Source organism: Nylanderia fulva, unplaced genomic scaffold, assembly GCF_048542155.1.
Source record: "Nylanderia fulva isolate GAGA-0341 unplaced genomic scaffold, ASM4854215v1 Scaffold1, whole genome shotgun sequence".
Lineage (NCBI taxonomy): Eukaryota > Metazoa > Arthropoda > Insecta > Hymenoptera > Formicidae > Nylanderia > Nylanderia fulva.
The window spans coordinates 7,780,034-7,801,168 of NW_028189192.1; the positions used below are offsets into that span (position 1 = coordinate 7,780,034).

The window sequence follows — 21,135 nt, forward strand, 5'->3', positions numbered from 1 at the left end:
TTATTATTTAAATAAAGAGAAAAGATAAAAAGTGACATGTTCAAAACAGATCTGACGAAAAAAATCATATAAAAGAAAATTTTTTTAAAAATTATATCAAAGAAAAATTGACGAAAAATTAATTAATTAGACATTGTTGCCTTTGTGAAAAAAATGATTGCATATAATATAATAATTTGTTTAAGAAATTGCAGCATATTAAAACAATCAATTTTGAAATAACTGTAAACTTTAAATTGTCGTGTCATCGGTTGAACATTTCTCATGATGTGTCTTCTTTCTTTCCATTATACAATTAATTCTATATACATATTCACATGAATTAATAAATATTTATTAATTTATTTGATATTCTTATTTATTATGTATAAGGAGGAAAGAGAGAGAAAAAAACGGATATATTAACATCAAATCAACTATAGGAATGTTATTAATTTTAAAGTAAAAAATGTTATAACGTAATATTACGTGTATAACGTAATAATACGTAATATTAACGTGTATATATATATATATATATATATATATATATATATAATCTTAAAATTAGTCTTGAAAGAATAAAGTCATCATATTTTTATTATAAGGAAAAATATAGTAATCGATATTTTCGATGCGAATGATTTCGAGAGAATGCTGTTATTCTACAATTTCGGGAAAGTTCGTTTCAATAACATGTATGTATGAAGCAAAATACAATACGCAATGATATTACGCATTGTTGTAACACATGTGTTACAAAATAATCGGCGAAGAGTTTCGGTCAGTCTACTGATCAAAACTCTAAAATTTGTACAACTCAACCATATCTAATCATATAAGCTATCCCAACCATATGACATGTTCATAGATATACATACACATAATAGATATACAGTAGATATACAATAGATATACAAATAGAATACAATAGTTATTGTATCATGTGTGACTTAACAGAAATTCTAAATTTTTTAAAATTAAATGGGATAATTTTACATACGTTTTTAAAAGTAATTAAACTTTTTAATAGTGCAACACATCTTTACAATTTTTACATTAATTTGTTCTAACACATATCACAACATTGGTGTCAACAAGGAATAGGTCGTGATTGACGGACCTTCCTATATTATATAATACTTTGTAACGTATATGTAACACATGTTTTGTAAACGTATATGTATTCTTTTACCAAAAGCACAAAATATGTCTAGACTGAAACGTAAAATTGCTCACATATCTATCGTATAAGAGAACGATATATTTCTTCAATAATCTGAATTATTTATTTAATGTCACTTTATTTATTTCTTTCTTCTCATAACTTCCTTTATTATAGAAGAGATTTATGCATTTCTTCCGACTAAATGTTTTAAATGCCTCAAGATTACACAATTTGTGATCGCAATTACTTACATTTTCTTACTCTGTTTGCGCATTCTTGCAAAAACTATAATTACACTTAATTGTGAGCTGTTGGTACTTGGTAGAATCACGCGAAATATAACGTGCATATTGTCAGCGGCGGTATGTGACTAGTCAACATGACCAGCACTAATGATTTGTTATGTTCTTAATGCTAATTTTATTATAAAAAGTTGATAAAAATGAAAACAGAAAAAAGAAAAAATATAATATATTAAAATATATTAAAAAATATTGAGAGAGAGAAAGAGAGAGAGAGAGGGAGAGAGAGAGAGGGAGGGAGAGAGAGGGGGGGGGGAGAGAGAGAGAGAGAGAGAGAGAGAGCATTCAGAAGTTTTTTTATAAATAAGCGATATATTGCACACACATTATTCACATTTTTCACTGCCCATTATTATAACATGTGAAACATGTATAGTATTATATAAATAAAATATAATAATAATTTCTTTAAAACTTTTGAATAGACATATCTCTCATAAGAAAATATTTGCAATTTAATGGTACCTTCTTATTGTAATATTGCTTACTTTCAATTATCATATTGTTTATTCAAAATCATCTATTTTGCCTATTTTGTTTGATTTTTCAGATAACAAAGTAAATAATGTAACGCAAAAATAATTTAAATTATAATGACTTAATTGAATAACAGATAACAGAAATTGTAATGCGTACAATAAAAATATTACGTAAATATTATGTATATGATATTTTCAGATATTCGATTTTTCGATATAAAAATATAAAATATCATAAATGTACTTTTTAGATTTTTATAAGATTTGCTTATAGAAATCTAACAATAAATCAGTAAACAACAAATTAATATTAATAGATATTAATATTATTGGTATATTTTAATATAAATATAAATTAATATGTCACATCTTTAACGATATTCAAATATAAAGAAAACAAACAAAAATTGGAAATGGAATTTCCTATACTAATGAATTTTTATGGATGCAGTTTGTTCATTAATCTATGCTCTTGATTATTATACGATACATGTATCAATAAACAAATATGCAAATATCGAGAAAATGAGTATATAATTTTATTGTAGAATTTTCATTCTTTATTATTACTACGCAGAAACAACAACGTCATAGTTAACAAATGTATATTCCCTTTCTCGAATGTTGGTCATATGATTGCTGTAACGTTTCATATTCACGTTCTTAACAATGTCACGCGTCTGAGCAATGTGAGTGCAATTACGTTGCAATTAGCCGGAATTATCTGCAGAGATGACACTAAAGGAGTATGTCGCCAACAAAATTAGGGACTTAACACATTTCGAAGACTCGCAATGTTACAACGCTATTAGCTGAAAAGAATATGTCAACTTTTTCATCAGAAGAAATTAAGAAGTCACATTCTATTTAAATATAATATGTAAAAAATGAAGATAATTTTCAATACGTATAAAAAAGAAAACATATTGTAATATTGACACATTCGTATATAGTAATACAAATAAGAACGATTAATTAGAAACATTATTATTTTATTTTTGGTATTAAAATTATTTTCTGAAATTATATTCGAAATGAAAAACTTTCTCATATTATACATTCTTCACGATGCGTATCAATCATAATACTGTATAACATGACATAAAATATGCTATAAGTGATTCCAACAAATTGGTCCGACAAATATTGATTGAAAAAAAATAAAATGTAAATAAATTTTAGATACTGCTAAAGCAATTTTTTCGATTTAATTACTTATAAATATTAAATATTTTTTTCGTGATTGTGAGTTAAGTTGTTCTGAAAGGTCACATTTCCTAGAAGGGATAAGTGTCAGTGCGACACCTGGAGGCCCCTGTGTTTGTTAAACAGACATGCTATAATTACAATACAATGAGGAGGAACTTTATGACAAGACAGAAATGCGTCTTTGCAGTTGATTCGCGAGTTCCATAGTGACTAGTCGCTTGAAGTAAATTGGTGGAAAGAGAGACGAGTAAAAAAACATACTTTTGACTAGTTGAGTGAAATGTTCTTATACTTAGATTCAAGATAATCAATTCGGATAATAATCGGAAATAATTATTTCAATTAAAGGAATTAAAAATTAGAAAGCAACACGAAATTATTATTTTTCTATCAAAATTATACATATAAACTATTAGGAAATGAGAATATATCAAGCAAATTAATCAGTATTTTCATTTGTCATTCATGAGCATTACGATAAAGAAGCCTAATCGCATAACAGTTTTTCTTGGTTCTTCCAAATATATAAAAGTAATACCGGAACTTTATTTACATCCGTCATCGCTATGGCTGCAATTATACAAGAAATCATGGATAGATATAAATATATTAACGAAAATCTGGCAGGTGAGTATTTCGTCTTACATCAAATATTACAATTAGAATAATAAAAATATTGTGAAAATATAAATAAAGTAAAAAAAGAATGATAATTTATGATGTCAATAAATTATAAAAAAATGTATGGTCGATTAAAAATTACTACCATTTTTTAAATTATAAAAAATGTTAGATTTCTATAAGAAGAATTTTAATTAAAGATTTTGTTTATATTTATAAATTTCATTTTTAATAAATTAAATAACAAATAAATAAGAATAAATAAATATATTTTCTCTTTTCACTCGTATTAAAAAAAGTCATTAATAATTTTAGGACAAATGTTATGATATTTATTTGGCATCTTAAAATATACACACAACATACATACACATATGTGTGTATATATATATATATATATATATATACACACACATTCATATATACACACATTTACATATATATAATTTATAATAATATATCATGTATATTATAAGAACTAAAATTTAACTTTTTTATATTGCAAGATCCACGTACCAAAGATTACTTAATGATAGGCACGCCATGGCCTTGCTTAGCTCTGCTTGGATTTTATATATATTTTATTTATAATCTTGGACCGAGACTTATGGAGAGGAGACAACCTTTCAAACTGAATAGGATATTGCAAATATATAATCTTTCACAAATTTTAATAAACGCATATATATTTTATAGAGTAAGTCATATTGTTATATTTTTAATTAATTTCTCTGATCATTTATATAAACAAGAACCAATTTTTCTATTTATAGTTTAGCACGTATATTTAAAAATCATATAATTTGATGACAAAAAATTGACAAATTTATATTTTAACAAGATAAGTTCTAAAAATATTTCTATTTTTGCAAATTTTTACTGCGCTTTTTTAAGATAGAAGAGTATTTGAGTTTGAAAACATGTTTTTCTATTACAAATTTGATTGTTCTAATGTGTAGACTTTGGAATGTTTAATCAATACACTATTAATAGATTGTGCATTAAGTAAAGTTCATCAATACAATATTATTACTGTTTACATAATTGTCTAAAATATGTAATTATATGTACATTTTAAAGGCATTAGAATTGGCGTGGTTTCGTGACTACAGTTATTTTTGTCAGCCTATTGATTATTCATACACACCAAAGGCCATAGAGGTAAGAATTTAATTAATTAAAAATAGAGTTTTATTAAAATTATTAAAATTGAAATTATTAATTTTGTTGTCAATTATATTTATTCATAAAATATGATTCTTCAGACAAAAAAAGAACTATAATCACTAGCGGATCCTGATATCAATAATAAGAGGGTGTCTCTGCAAAAGTATTTAATTAATATTTTTTGTTTTATGCTTAGCTATAGTTAATAATATTATTCCAGGATCAACGACGAATTTTTTTTAATTTACAAGGGTGGTTTAACCCCCCCCCCCCCCCGCCAGGATCCACTAATGACGATAATATATTATTATAGTTATTTAGCTATAATATGCTAATATTAACATTAATATATCGATAATTAGATTCAAATTGCACATTAGATGTTATAAATATATTTAGTTTTATTTTTCGTTTACATAGAAATAAGAGACAAAAAAATGTTTATATATCTGCCTGCTAAACAGATCACAAGAACAATGTGGCCGTATTTCCTGGTTAAAATATTGGATTTGTTGGAGACATTTTTTTTCGTACTCAGGAAGAAACAGAATCAAATCAGCTTTCTTCATGTATATCATCATGTGGGTATGGTAATGGGTACTTGGGGTGCTACAAAATATCTTCCTGGCGGTCATGTTACTTTCTTAGGTATATATTACAAATTAAAAAATTTAATTTATTATTGTTAATGATTCATGCTTTTCAATTTAAAATGCCATAATTTTATAATTATATATAATCGCAAGTAATAATTTCTTCTTTTTTACTTTCTTGATATGAAAACTGGATATAATATAAGCACGAAGTGTATATGTGTGTTATATTATATATCTTTATATTATTTATTATATATATTAAAAGTCAAGTTATATATTCATCATTCAGAATTAAATAATGAATTGCTGAATTAATTTAATTTATAAAGAGAAGGTCTTGTACTTTATGGTTAATTAAGTAATTATTAACATGTATTTTTCAGGATTGGTCAATACATTTGTACATGCAATAATGTACACCCATTATCTACTATCGTCTATGAAAATAGATACAAGCTCGTTTAAGAAATACATCACTCAATTGCAATTGGTTCAATTTTTCCTGATCATTTTACACTACGCACAATTAGCCTGGGTGGAAGATTGCGGGTTCCCGTTTTGGCCAGCATACATTATGATACCACAGAATTTCTTCATGATTATATTATTTGGAGAATTTTATTATAAAACGTATATTAAAAAACAGCCAGCTGTTAGAGTGGTATCGAATAAGACGGAAACAAATGGCACAATTCCCGTTGAAGTCTCGAAAGAAAAATCAAAAGATCAATGAATTCGAAATGTATTGTTTAGTATTTTTCTCCCTTTCTTTCTCTTTCTCTTTAGATATATATTTTTTTTATTTTTAGCACTAATATTAATGTGCTTCTTAGAATTTAAACAGTTTTTCATTGAACATATCCTATTATTACTCTTAATTCTTTATTGTGATAAACTGATTATTAATGATTGTTAGAGGCAATTATTTCAACATATCTAAAAAAATACATCGTAAAGTGTAGTCTTTTGATATCCGAAATTACAGAATTTTTTCTATAAAATTAGCTACGTTTATGAGTTATATAATGTAACAATCAGTTAATCAATTTCTCTTTATATATTTAATCTCTTGCTCTAATATTAAATTTTCTAATTAATGTCTGAAATAATATAAGCAATAAGAATGTGCACATACAGTTATAAAAACTTTATTATTATTCTTTTGCCATAAAAATATGCACCTCACGTTTTATTTAAGGCCATTCTTCAATCACACTTATGTACTTTGCATTTGTTCAACTATTTCTGTATAATAAGAACGATACGTTTGATGTAATACTTACTCTTTCTCTATACTTGAAATAACGCTAAAGTTTTAAGTTCAAAATAACAGAATATCACTGTAAATTTTTAAAATAATTTTTATTTTAGAAAATTAAATTCAGGTTTTAAGTGACTTAAGATAACAATTACAATATCGGAAATATTCTTTTGAAAAAAACTTTAATATTGATGTAATTGAAACACTGTTATTATCAGCGATATCATTTATACACATAATCACTATAATAATCCTAATTTATATTTTTAAATTAATTTGATTAAATAAAAATATAAATTATGATACTGATAATATAGGTAATATACAATAGATATGAATATACGTACATTGATATTAAACCATAAATGTATTTTATATATTCTATCCACATACAATTTAAAACAAATTTTTATAAAACATTATATCTGCATAATAAAAAAATTATTAATTAAAATTATATTAAATCTCCTCATCATATATGCCTCCTTTGATTACGTAATTCGCATTTAAAATGTTAAATAACAATAGTAACAATAGAGTCATTTTAATCGATAAGTTATTTTAATAATTAATTTCAATATAAAGTTACAATACAAGATGCAAAATAAGATATTACTAATCAAAACAATCATTATAATTAAACGCAAAGCGAAGTTATATTATTACTTTGATAATAAAATTTCGGTGCATGCATGTAAAAATTATTCTTGCAATCAATGCATCAAAAATATATTAATTAATTATATAATACATAACAATTTATTATTTAAATCTTTTACAGAAAATACGAACGGAGAAATAAAATTATCCACAAAAATCTTTTGTGATTAAATTCTACGCTTTCATTAAACTCGCCCGAGACTCTATAACCTTTACATCCATCACCTTGCGCGACTTGCCCCAGACTAATTTTCGTGCGAGGTATCGTAAGCGCGAAACCGACAATCACATGACAACTGATAAAGTGACCATACAAAAAAAAATTCCGACATACGAATACACAGTATTATTTAATATCGTTTCTAATCGTAGGAAGTGATTTTCGTTTCGCTTGTAGTTGTACGCTTTAATAAATACAGTAATTTAAAAAAAACTGTCAAAGCTGATTCTCTTCGAATTTCAAGAGATTCAAATTCTGCCTTTTCAATAAATATATTTTTCGATTAAAAATGTTCGAAACAAAAAAAATCGATTTCAAACACAACTGAGCATGTAAATTTTAAATATCTTACAATTTGTGACTTTTTAAATTTTTCGATTCGAAATCGATATTGACCTACCTTCACTTAAAGATTTTTATTCGCACTTGAAAATGTCATGTCTTTGATATATTAATGAAAATGTGACACTTGACTTTAAGGATATAATTTTCTAATACGAAAAACGACAGCATTTCGATCGCAAGCCTCGTCAATGTAAAAATCGAAATATAAAATTATGACCCAACTTTAAAATGTAGCAAATCCGAATACGTAGTATTATTTTATATCGTTTCTAATTGATGAAAGTGATTTTCGTTTCGCTTGTAACTGTACGCTTTAAAAAATACAGAAGTTTAAACAAAACTGTCAAAGATGAATTTTTTCAAATTTCAAGATTTTTTAATTCTGCTTTGTAAATCGAAGTAACATTTGCAGACGAATGTCCCGAACCACAAAAAACAATTTTAAACACGACTGAGCATGTATATTTATAATATCTTAAAGCTTGTCACTTTTTAAATTTTTCGCTTCAACATCGAAATCGATCTATCTTTGCTTAAAGAATTGAAACGCACTTGAAAATGTGTTTTTAATATATATTAATGTGAATCTGACAGCTGATTATATAGAAATAATTTTTTTAATACCGAAAATGATAGTACGTCGATCGCTCGCGTCGTCATTCGAAAAATCGAAAGTTCAAGTTTTTCCCCAAATTGAAAATAACGCAAATTCAAATCAGCAGTCTTATTAAGAATCGTTTATAGATGTGTGAAGTAAATTTCGTTTCGCTTTAAATTGCACACTTTAAAAAATACAGCCGCTTTAAGAAAACTATCAAAAATGAATTTTTTCAAATTAAAAATAACGCAAATCCAAATCAGCAGTCTTATTAAGAATCGTTTATAAATGTGTGAAATGAATTTCGTTTCGCTTTAAGTCGCACACTTTAAAAAATAAAGCAGTTTAAACAAAACTGTCAAAAATAAATTTTTTCAAATTGAAATTAACGCAAATCCAAATTTGCAGTTTTATTAAGAATTGTTTATAGTTGTGTGAAATAAATTTCGTTTTGCTTTAAATCGCACACTTTAAAAAATACAGCAGTTTAAACAAAACTGTCGAAAATTAATTTTTTCAAATTGAAAATAATGCAAATCCAAATCAGCAGTCTTATTAAGAATCGTTTATAGATGTGTGAACTGAATTTCGTTTCGCTTTAAGTCGCACACTTTAAAAAATACAGCAGTTTAAACAAAACTATCAAAAATGAAATTTTTCAATTTGAAAATAATGCAAATCCAAATCAGCAGTCTTATTAAGAATCGTTTATAGATGTGTGAACTGAATTTCGTTTCGCTTTAAGTCGCACACTTTAAAAAATACAGCAGTTTAAACAAAACTGTCAAAAATTAATTTTTTCAAATTGAAAATAACCCAAATCCAAATCAGCAGTCTTATTAAGAATCGTTTAGAGATGTGTGAACTGTATTTCGTTTCGCTTTAAGTCGCACACTTTAAAAAATACAGCAGTTTAAACAAAACTGTGAAAAATGAATTTTTTCAAATTGAAAATAACGCAAATCCAAATCAGCAGTCTTATTAAGAATCGTTTATAGATGTGTGAACTGAATTTCGTTTCGCTTTAAGTCGCACACTTTAAAAAATACAGCAGTTTAAACAAAACTATGAAAAATGAATTTTTTCAATTTAAAAATAATGCAAATCCAAATCAGCAGTCTTATTAAGAATCGTTTATAGATGTGTGAACTGAATTTCGTTTCGCTTTAAGATCGCACACTGTAAAAAATACAGCAGTTTAAACAAAACTACGAAAAAGTGAATTTTTTCAAATTGAAAATAACGCAAATCCAAATCAGCAGTCTTATTAAGAATCGTTTATAGATGTGTGAACTGAATTTCGTTTCGCTTTAAGTCGCTACACTTTAAAAAATACAGCAGTTTAAACAAAACTGTCAAAAATAATTCTTTCAAATTGAAAATAACGCAAATCCAAATCAGCAGTCTTATAAGAATCGTTTATAGATGTGTGAACTGAATTTCGTTTCGCTTTAAGTCGCACACTTTAAAAAATACAGCAGTTTAAACAAAACTTTAAAAAATAAATTTTATCATATCGAAAATAACGCAAATTGAAATCAGCAGTCTTATTAAGAATCGTTTAGAGATGTGTGAACTGAATTTCGTTTCGCTTTAAGTCGCACACTTTAAAAAATACAGCAGTTTAAACAAAACTGTCAAAAATAAATTTTTTCAAATTGAAAATAACGCAAATCCAAATCAGCAGTCTTATTAAGAATCGTTTATAGATGTGTGAACTGAATTTCGTTTCGCTTTAAGTCGCACACTTTAAAAAATACAGCAGTTTAAACAAAACTTTAAAAAATAAATTTTTTCAAATCGAAAATAACGCAAATTCAAATCAGCAGTCTTATTAAGAATCGTTTAGAGATGTGTGAACTGAATTTCGTTTCGCTTTAAGTCGCACACTTTAAAAAATACAGCTGTTTAAACAAAACTGTCAAAAATAAATTTTTTCAAATTGAAAATAACGCAAATCCAAATCAGCAGTCTTATTAAGAATCGTTTATAGATGTGTGAACTGAATTTCGTTTCGCTTTAAGTCGCACACTTTAAAAAATACAGCAGTTTAAACAAAACTGTGAAAAATAAATTTTTTCAAATTGAAAATAACGCAAATCCAAATCAGCAGTCTTATTAAGAATCGTTTATAGATGTGTGAACTGAATTTCGTTTCGCTTTAAGTCGCACACTTTAAAAAATACAGCAGTTTAAACAAAACTGTCAAAAATAAATTTTTTCAAATTGAAAATAACGCAAATCCAAATCAGCAGTCTTATTAAGAATCGTTTATAGATGTGTGAACTGAATTTCGTTTCGCTTTAAGTCGCACACTTTAAAAAATACAGCAGTTTAAACAAAACTGTCAAAAATGAATTTTTTCAAATTGAAAATAACGCAAATCCAAATCAGCAGTCTTATTAAGAATCGTTTATAGATATGTGAACTGAATTTCGTTTCGCTTTAAGTCGCACACTTTAAAAAATACAGCAGTTTAAACAAAACTGTCAGAAATAAATTTTTTCAAATTGAAAATAACGCAAATCTAAATCAGCAGTCTTATTAAGAATCGTTTATAGATGTATGAACTGAATTTCGTTTCGCTTTAAGTCGCACACTTTAAAAAATACAGCAGTTTAAACAAAACTGTCGAAAATGAATTTTTTCAAATTTCAAGATTTTTAAATTCTGCTTTCTACATCGATGTAACATTCGAAGGCGAATGTCCCGAACCACAAGAAACGATTCTAAACACGACTGAGCATGTATATTTCACATATCTTAAAGCTTGTCACTTTTTAAATTTTTCGCTTGCACATCGAAATCGATCTATCTTCGCTTAAAGACTTTGAACGCACTTGAAAATGTGTTTTTAATATATATTAATGTGAATTTGACAGCTGACTATAAGGAATTAATTTTTTTAATACCGAAAATGATAGTACGTCGATCGCTCGCGTCGTCAGTCGAAAAATCAAAAGTTCAAGTTTTTCCCCAAATTGAAAATAACGCAAATCCAAATCAGCAGTCTTATTAACAATCGTTTATAGATATGTGAACTGAATTTCGTTTCGCTTGTACTCACACGCCTTAAAAATTACAGTAGTTTAAGAAACCTGTCAAAGATGATTTTCTTCAAATTTCAAGATTTTCAATTTGTTGTATTTTTATTGATACAGGTTTCGATTGCGAACGTTTCAAACAATCAGAATTGATTCTAAGTACAACTGAGCATGAGTATTGAAATTTCTTAAAGTCGGTCACTTTTTAAATATTTTGCTTCCAAATCGACAACGATCTATCTCCGCTTAAAATTTATTGGCACTTGCAAATATCGTGTTTTTAGTGATGTACATGTGGCATCTGAATTTAAAGAATTTATATTTTAATACGGAAACTATATTAATTAACGCTACGTGCGCGCCATTTCTCAATATTATATCAACTTTCAATAATTTTGAACTTTAATAATTTAGAACAAAAATACGTTTGTCCAAATTTTAGAATTATTTTTTTTAATATTAGTATTATTATTTCTATTATTTATTCTATAGTTTTTAATATTAGTATTATTTTTTCTCAAGTTAGGTTTATTTTTTCTCAGATTAGATGTTTTTCTTAATATTTGTTTTTTATATTAGTTAGTCAAAAAAAAAATAGAAGTTGCTACAGTGATTCCCTCCCGAAAAATAAAAAAAAAATCCGAATGTAACATAAAAAAAAAATTAACTCACCTTGCATTAAGTCGATTATCCAAACCTTTCTCCTTTTATACATATATCCACTTTTATATTTCACTGCTGCTCTGCTGTCATCCCATATGGTTTGGCACTGATCACTGCACTGTTTTTTCTATTATTTTATATTTGCAATAATTATTTGTTGCACTTCACTACACACAGATGCACTTCGAAATAAACGGACGATACGGACGAAATAAACGGACGAAAAAATAATATCACTTGCGAATGCATTCGGCACTTTCGAGTATTTCGTTTGATCACGTTTGATATCACATTCTCGAATAAAAACACGAACAAAACATCTGTTAAAAAAATATACTTTTCCGATTCCGGGAAAGCGAGCGTCCGAATATTTTAATCACATTAAACGCATCGAAATGTCCTTAAATTCACCCGTGATGTCTAAGAGGTCTATCGCGACATCTCTCGGCGCGCCGCGTTATTACGTATCATCGTGAAGAAACTGAAGTCCCATTCAGGGGAAGTAACTCTTGCGCGCCACGACCGTTACGCGGAAGCGTCACCAAAGCTCATTTTCCAAGCGAGTGAGGGGTATAGCCGCCCCACCCCTATAATTTGAATCGACGGTTTGGATGCTTCTTGGACACTTTTTACGATATTCGAGCACTCCTAGGAGATGCTCGAGCACTCGCGAAACTTCTCATTGAGAGGACGATGCCGAAATACCGCACGATAAATATAGAAATAGTCCGAATACCGTCGAAACGATGTCTCAAGCCATAGTCCCCCTCCCCTTGTCCAACCCATAGCTCGCAATCCCACGAATTCGCGCGATGATCTGAGACTCCCGGGGTCCCGTCGACGCCGGGATACCCTTCGAGACGATGAGGTATCTTTTCGAGGCTCTCGGGCGACCGAGTAGCGGCGAAATATACACGAAAAACGCCCTCCTTCCTCGTCCCTCCGATCCCCAACTCGCGATGTTCTGAAGCTCCCGGGTCCCCAAGTCCCCATCGACGCCCGAATGCTCTTCGAGCATATTATTCGGTCTATCACGTCAAAGCACGACACTCCCGGACTTGCACTCCCGTTTATTCGCGTTACTCGCGCACACGAAATCTAGACGAGACGCGGAGCATTCGCGACGCACCTCTGCTCCTCCGCCGCTAGACTCGCACTGACTAATGGCGGCGCTGGCTGAAGTTGGTGACGCCGTGACGTCACTTCAGAATCGGCCGATTTCATGTATTACTACGCGCGGGAGTTTTCGACACGTAAATAATAAATAATTAACTCGCCGAATATCAATTACATAATTTTATTATAAAGTGTACATAATTTTATTATAAAGGAGTACATAATTTTAATTCTCGATTTTCTATTATATACATAATTTTAATTCGTCGAATTTCTATTATGCACACAATTTTAATTTTTTATTTTTTATTATATATACATAATTTTAATTCGCCGTATGTCTATTATGTAAATAATTGAAATTGTACATAATAGAAATTCGATCAATTAATATTATGTACATAATAAAACTTTGGGAATTAAAATGATATACATAATAGAAATTCAGGTATTAAATTATGTACATAATAGGAATTCGGCGAATTAAAATTATAAATATATAATAGAAATTGAAGAATACAAATTATGTACATAATAGAAATTTGGCAAATCAAAATTTAAAACATAATAAAAATTCAATAATTACAATTATGTACACAATGAAAATTCAGCAATAAAAAATAATCTGTAATTTGTGCGGAAAAAATTTACGAAGTAAAATTTTACGAAAATGTTAGATTTATAATGAAGAGATAATGAAGAAAAAAACTATTCAACATTTTCACATAAATTTAGCTTTTATTCATACTTTATTTTTTTTTAATATAAACTTTCGTTATATTGTTACATGTTTTTCTTTTAGAATGTTTTGAAGTAGCTGCAAAATTTCGATACAAATTGAATTCACACAGTTAACATGCCTTTTTTATAAAGGGATAAGATAAAGTATGAGAAATATAACATGACATGTTAAGGAAAATGTGTTGAATATCATTCTTATCTGACAGAATATGTATTGCTTATTTTTGGAAGATATTAATATTCTGCATATAAATAATATAATAATATATTATACCATAAATATTTTGCAATAAAAATTTTTTTCTAATTATATATATATATATATATATATATATATATATCTCACATTTTTAATGCAAATTTTTATGGTTTATATATTATCAAAAGAATATAATTAATATATCTTCTATAATAATATATTTTTTGAAATAACTAGAATTTTCAAAATACTTTATTTCTTAATTTTACACAAGTCATTCGCTATGTTTTAAATACATATTAGTTGTGTAAAATATTAAATTACATATTGATCTTATTTTAAATTATCTTATTTTTTTTTATTTAAATTTTCAATTATCAATTTTTTATTCTGTACACACTTTTGCATATATAATAAAAATTACTCATCCGATATATATATATATATATTTGCTATAAATTATAAAATTATAATATAATAGTGAGGGGGAATTGGTCTAATATAATTGTTAGTCATATTTTTTGGTTAATTTTATAATTCTGGTTTAAAATACATAGATTCTTCTCTCGCTACAGTTTGCAAAGTCAATAATATAATATTGTCTTTTTAATTTTTGGTTCACTACCCTAATTTATAATAATTTAGGATACTGTACATATGTTTATAATAGAATACAAGTGTTTTTTGCTTTAGTGCGATTTTGTTATAACTTATATATCACTCATCTTTTTATATCCTACCATATATATAAGTATATATAATTGCATATATAGTCTATGAAATTTTTTGCAATTTAGTTACACACACACAAGCATTTTTAAATCTTGAATATATTATTTGCCATATTTGTTAATGTATTTGTGCACGCATCGGTGTTATCAATTAATAATTCTTTTCACTAATAAAAGTTGAGATAGCAGAAACATTAGAAATCATCTTTACAAAATTAATTATTATATAAAATAATTCACTTCATTTTACATATATTCGACAATAAGTGTTGTACATGAGCAGAGGGTGTTTATCTCATATAATTATCAAATATTTATCATTTAGCGACGCAATCATACATTATTATAAAATTTATATCATCTATACATACCAAAATCACATACATACACTGCAGCGAATTCTCAGTTTTATAATCGTATAAATATAAATCATAAAAATAAATTTATTAAATTACACAATATGAAAACAACTTTTTCAAATCTCATGTAGAAATTGCCTTATATCTTTATTTTAGCTAAAGTTGTATTTGCAATTTCAAAAGCCATAGATATATAATGGCAGTATAATATTTTTTGATTAACGATCTTAAACGAAAAATATATGTAATGTCATGAAATATCTAGACAATTCTGTATGTTTTACTTAAATATAGAAATTTATTTTGACATATTGTTATATTCATAGAATAAAAAAAACTCAATTTCTTAAAAAAATTAAATCGTTTCTATAAGTATCTCTGTAAATATTATTTTTCAAGTTTTGTATTCTGATTTAATATTGTGTATAATTATAGACCTATGATATATAGACATATATCTAAAAATATTTCAATTTATCTACATCTCGATTCATCTATGTAGATTTATCAACAAATACATAATTAATACTTAAGAGCTATGAATACAGAGAAATTATTGTGTTTCTATATATATATATATATATATCTTTAATTAAAATGCCTAATATAAACTTTTATATGAACTGAAGAGGAACAAAAATATCTTAGATAATTTACAGTATGTATATTAAGCCAATATTGCTTATGGACTGTAATGACCTTCGTCAGAGACTAGAAGATAAAATTACGCATCATTGTTTCTGCTGACCTTTAAAAGGCAGTAGGAAGAGGATGTTTGAGCACATTCCCGGTAGAGTCTTCGGCAACTAGGGTAAGGGTGGTGAGGCAGTGGGATGGAGGTGGTGGAACTAAAGCCTCCAAAGGTGGTCGCAAGCCAGGAAATTGGCGGGAACCCACAACCATCCCTCCCGAACTTTCTCTAAGTTCTATCACTCGTATTCCATATCGTGATCTCACTACGTTTCTGGTGAATAGAAAACAAAAATCATAATTGTTAAAAATAATTATGCATATTACTAGATATATATAAGTAATTTAAATTAATTGAATAATAAATAGTTATAATACTAAATAGTTAACTAATTATAAATAATTATATCTTGTTACTCGTTTAAATTCATTCTAGAAAAGTGATAAATGATTTTTAAGAAACTCACCTTTTTGCATCATACTCTATCTCATGATGATGTCTATTGGAAATATTGTCCATTTCGTTGTTAAACCAGCGATGATACGAAAGTAAGGCTGCGCATGACGGACCCCAGAATGTTCGATCAGGTTGCATTGGTGGTTCCGAGGCGATCAAACTTTTAGAGAGAGATCTGTTAAGCTCAGGACTAGCCGGTGCTGAAAGTCTTCCAGACAACTGCCTCGAAGTAGGCGACGGTGTAGGTCTAGATGTCTCAGAGAGCAATCTACCTCTTCGCGGACTTGATAATACAGATGCTTGCACAGTTACAGTGACGCTGAGAGGTCTGCTAAGAGCGACGGTCGTGTGTTGAGGATCCCTTCTGATAGGATTACGATTAAAGTCAATTCCAGCCGCGCCCACGAAAACCCTGTCGACGTAGTCGAATCCTCGACCCATTATCCCTTCTCGAGTATGACCAAGATCGAAAGTGTGACCAAGCTCGTGTAGAACGGAACCTAATGTCGTTGCCAAGCAGCCCCCGTGCGTGCCACGATAATTACTATCATCCATGAGTTGCTCGGTATCAATGATAGTGGCGTCTAGAAACCTCGGTAATACCTGCATTTACAATATAAAATAATTATATTTTTTAAAATACTATTCTTTCAATCAATGTTTTATGTAAAATAAAAAAAAACAAATATGGATTTCTTCTCACATGGATGAATTATTTTTATTTACAGGCAACACGTCAACCAACCTGAGACATACGGGTAGGCCAGGTATGAAGACAAGCCGAACCGAAGAGCGCTAAACCACCTCCACCGAGGGCCGCATGACCTTGCGTTCTCGCTAAAGTATCCTTGTGCGTTCGAGGACTAGGCGCGCCACGGTATCTCGTACATGACAGAAATGCCAGATATTTGCGATCCTTGGATGCCAAAGGCCCGGTCATTAACTCGCGCGCGATTAATTCCCAAAGCTCCCGTTGCTTCATTGCTCGTGCTTGATCTACATGAAGCATACTGTGCATCACTAGGCATTCCGGACCGTCTAAATCTCTTTCAAGCTGGAAGGTCTTTCTGCCGTAACCGGCTTCCAGAAGCTTTTCGGCAGTCAGGGATTGAAGGAGCCTGGCACCAAGTCCTATTCTCGTTGCCGCGCTTTCAGGCGATCGATCTTCATTGCGTGGACCCTGAAAATGCACATTGCATTCTGTGATTTATGATTAGAGGCTCTGCAATTTTTTGTAAGTAGCAAGATTATAATTATTTTACAAAATTAAGTAATAAAAGAGAGGAAAGAGCGTGAGAGATAATCAAATTAATGCGTCGGCAAAATATGTGGGCAAAGTTAATGCGTAGGTAAAGTTAAGTTTAGTTACGGCTATTCATGTAACAGAACGACGATCGATAATTGGAAAAAGTGCACGCTATGTTTCAAGTAGCTGAATTATGAGTCACAATCGCATTTGTGTATATTATTTTCCTTAATAAAATGTCAATAGAAGTCGAGACAACATACTTCTTGCATGCGATAAAGAAATTTCAATAATATATTGATTAATCAACTATGATTAGCGAAACAATGATTATACAATTGATTATACATTATACCATCAAATCTGAAATTTTGTATAATTATGCAAAATAATTTGTAGACAAAATAATTTGTTTTACTTATTTTAGAAATAAGAGATGGCTATTTTTTAAATCTAATTGGTTGTGTCATTAGGTACCTGGAAGTAACCATCGTGACCTGCACAGATGACGTAGACCGGAGTCACCCGTAGCCTTGTGGTTCTCGGCTCGTATACAAGCATCAATCTTCTTTTATGACCGCCTGCCTCGAGTTCTAATTTGTTCGGACCACGTGCCAAGTCCACCAGGACGCGGAATTGTCCCGCGACGATCGGCCACTCGGAAGTCACGTTTTTGTGACCCCGAACAGTAATGTAACTGCATAGCGCGGGTGCTCGACCTCTTATCAGGGCCAAGCTGTAAGTCAAGGTCTCACCGTCGACTAGATTGCATATCGTGATACCATCCGGATTACCGTTCACCATGAAGGTGCGATGACGGCGATGATTGTCCACCAATGTCGCGTCCGCAAGTACCTGGATATATGTGTAATGTCTTATATATTTGTATTTGACTTCTCTCTTACGTAACATACGAAAGTATCAAAGAATTGAAAATTATAAATATTTCCTAAAATAGATATTTTATATTAAGAAATATATATTATAAAAAATAGTCACAGATTTAATTTTGCGATTTGTTTTGTAAGAAAAATTGAAATTAATTTTAACATAGCATTGATTTTATAAATTTCATAAAGCAAAACTGTGCTAATTAGCAGTTTAACTTTGTCGGTTTAAAACTTTTTCGATAAAAGAGGCACAATTTAAGCTCAAGGGTAAAAGAAAACAGATCGATACTTCAATCACTTCTCTAGCAATCGTTCTACAAATACTCAATCGCGAAAGGCATACGGTTCCATTTCCTGGTTTTAATGAATGCGAGTATTCGCGCGCAAACACGAGGAATCTGTATATTTCACTAAGTGATCAATATCCGCATAAACCAGTATACATTAATGATCTGTAGACCGAATATACACTTGCATAAAAGTGTTTTGAAAATTATAAATATGCCATTTCTTAGAACTTTGCATTCTTGTCTTATAATTCGAAAATAATTGAATGTCATTAAAAAATCAAATGTTATGTGTAAAATATGATAGAATATTTTAGTTAAAAGAGTTGTGATATATTATTTACATGTAATATGCTTGCTACAGTTTTAATAAAAATAATTTATAAATGCGTTTCTCGTGCAACATATATTTTTACCAATAGATTAAACAAATATAGTATAGAGATAACAAAATAATATAGATTAATTTGCTAAAGTGTTGCAATACAAACATATACATATAAGAGATAACACAAATAAGATTCTAGTCACGTTTCATAAAATTATTCAATGTTTGCGCGTGAAATACAGATTGATATAAATAATTCTGGAAAGAGAATGTAAAAAATATTGTCGAAAAATTTCAAAGATCGCTCGCGTAAAAGATCTCTCCCGTCATGTGCTGCGATCGCGCGGTCAATTGTCCAACTAAAAAGGTACTCTAATTACATGCGTCCCTCCCGTCGTTCCTGTCATTAGATCGCGTCGCATTAAGCACGTAGGAGCGGAAACCGTATTTTCACTTCATGTTAATCTCATTTCTTCACGATTCCGTTCCATCCGGCTTTTCCCCATTTCACTGAAGCGATATTTCCGTTACACGCGATTAACCAGTCGCGAGTAAGGCAGATGACAGCAGTAGACGACGCACTGCAGCTGCGGCACGTCTGTCAGTCATATGCGACCTCCTTCCGCGCACGACACGCGCGATTCCGCGAGGTCCCGCGAGCGTGAATTTAACAGGAGGAAACATTGGAATGTATTTTGCCTTGAAATATATGTTATTCTTCCAGATTTTGACAAATAAATATTTCCGAACAAACGAATCTCTTCGAGCGAGCATTTGCAGCTTCGCAGCTTTCTTTCAGCGAATGATTATTTAATCCGAGACCCGTTTGTAACGTCGCACGAGACGAGATAGAGAGTTAGTTCCTTGCGATCGTCGACTTACCATTTTGCAGGAGTGGAGGTGGACGAACGCGTTGTCGGACAGGAGGTGCCGCGAGGACGGCTTCAGCCGGCTCCTGACATGCGGAGTGAGGAACTGTGGCGCTCAGACGAGTGGCGGGTTGCGGTACTACGGCGTCGCCGCAAAGGCGCATACACACGCGCACTCGCGACTCGCACTCCCGCCAGCGTGACGCCGCGTCCTTGTTCGTCGCGTCGCGTTGCCCTCTGATGTCCCTCGCCCTCGCCGAGGGTTCTCCATCGCCACCCACGTTGTCGCATATATACTACGTCACGTCGCTCGCGCGGATACGTGCGCGAGACTGCAAAATGCGAGGTATAAACCCGCGAATTATAGGCTGCGAACTTATTAGCCGCGAATTATAAGCTGCGAAATTAGCCGCGAACAGAAACACTCTTCGCGTTTCTCACCCTGACAAAGAAAAAATTAATCTTTAGAGAGTCTTTAGAGAAGGGCCAAATTTATTTTGGCAGTTATATTATGTCGAATTACTCCATATATTATCATATATATAAATAACATTTTTTCCGTCATGAGATTACTATTTCTTAATAAAAATATATCATGTTGTTATATCAATACGTGCTCTGTAAACGAAACTTGCAATCATTTTTTACAAGGATCTAGAGCTCATGCCTACGCGACCGCATGAATCCTACGCAAGATATATTGCAGTTTATATCCACGGGAGATGAGCGGTTTTATTTTTCAAGCTTGTGACGGCGGCAGCACGTTATCCCCTTTTATAAATTGCGTGATGTATGCGAGAAGGTATTGTTTCTTTTTCTGTCACGATATAAACTTTCATGTACTCTGATTATATATAAGTCAGTAAGGTAAAAAGGTTTGGTTGAGATATACTTAAAGATAAGATGCTTA

General features: G+C 30.0%; 2 protein-coding genes across 2 annotated transcripts; one reads left to right on the forward strand and one right to left on the reverse strand.

Annotated features, from left to right (window-relative positions):
• Positions 1 to 3,291: 3,291 nt before the first annotated feature.
• Positions 3,292 to 7,121, forward strand: LOC114944778 (very long chain fatty acid elongase 7). The gene is made up of 5 exons (XM_029320812.2): positions 3,292 to 3,764; positions 4,265 to 4,455; positions 4,839 to 4,919; positions 5,390 to 5,573; positions 5,905 to 7,121. The coding sequence occupies exons 1-5, from the start codon at positions 3,704 to 3,706 to the stop codon at positions 6,252 to 6,254; spliced, it is 867 nt and encodes a 288-aa protein (XP_029176645.2). The 5' UTR covers positions 3,292 to 3,703; the 3' UTR covers positions 6,255 to 7,121.
• Positions 7,122 to 14,716: 7,595 nt separating this feature from the next.
• On the reverse strand, positions 14,717 to 20,353 carry LOC114927888 (uncharacterized). The gene is made up of 5 exons (XM_029298942.2): positions 20,239 to 20,353; positions 18,329 to 18,706; positions 17,351 to 17,785; positions 16,616 to 17,208; positions 14,717 to 16,422 (listed from the first exon to the last, which is right to left on the reverse strand). The coding sequence occupies exons 1-5, from the start codon at positions 20,239 to 20,241 to the stop codon at positions 16,209 to 16,211; spliced, it is 1,623 nt and encodes a 540-aa protein (XP_029154775.2). The 5' UTR covers positions 20,242 to 20,353; the 3' UTR covers positions 14,717 to 16,208.
• Between the last annotated feature and the right edge of the window lie 782 nt (positions 20,354 to 21,135).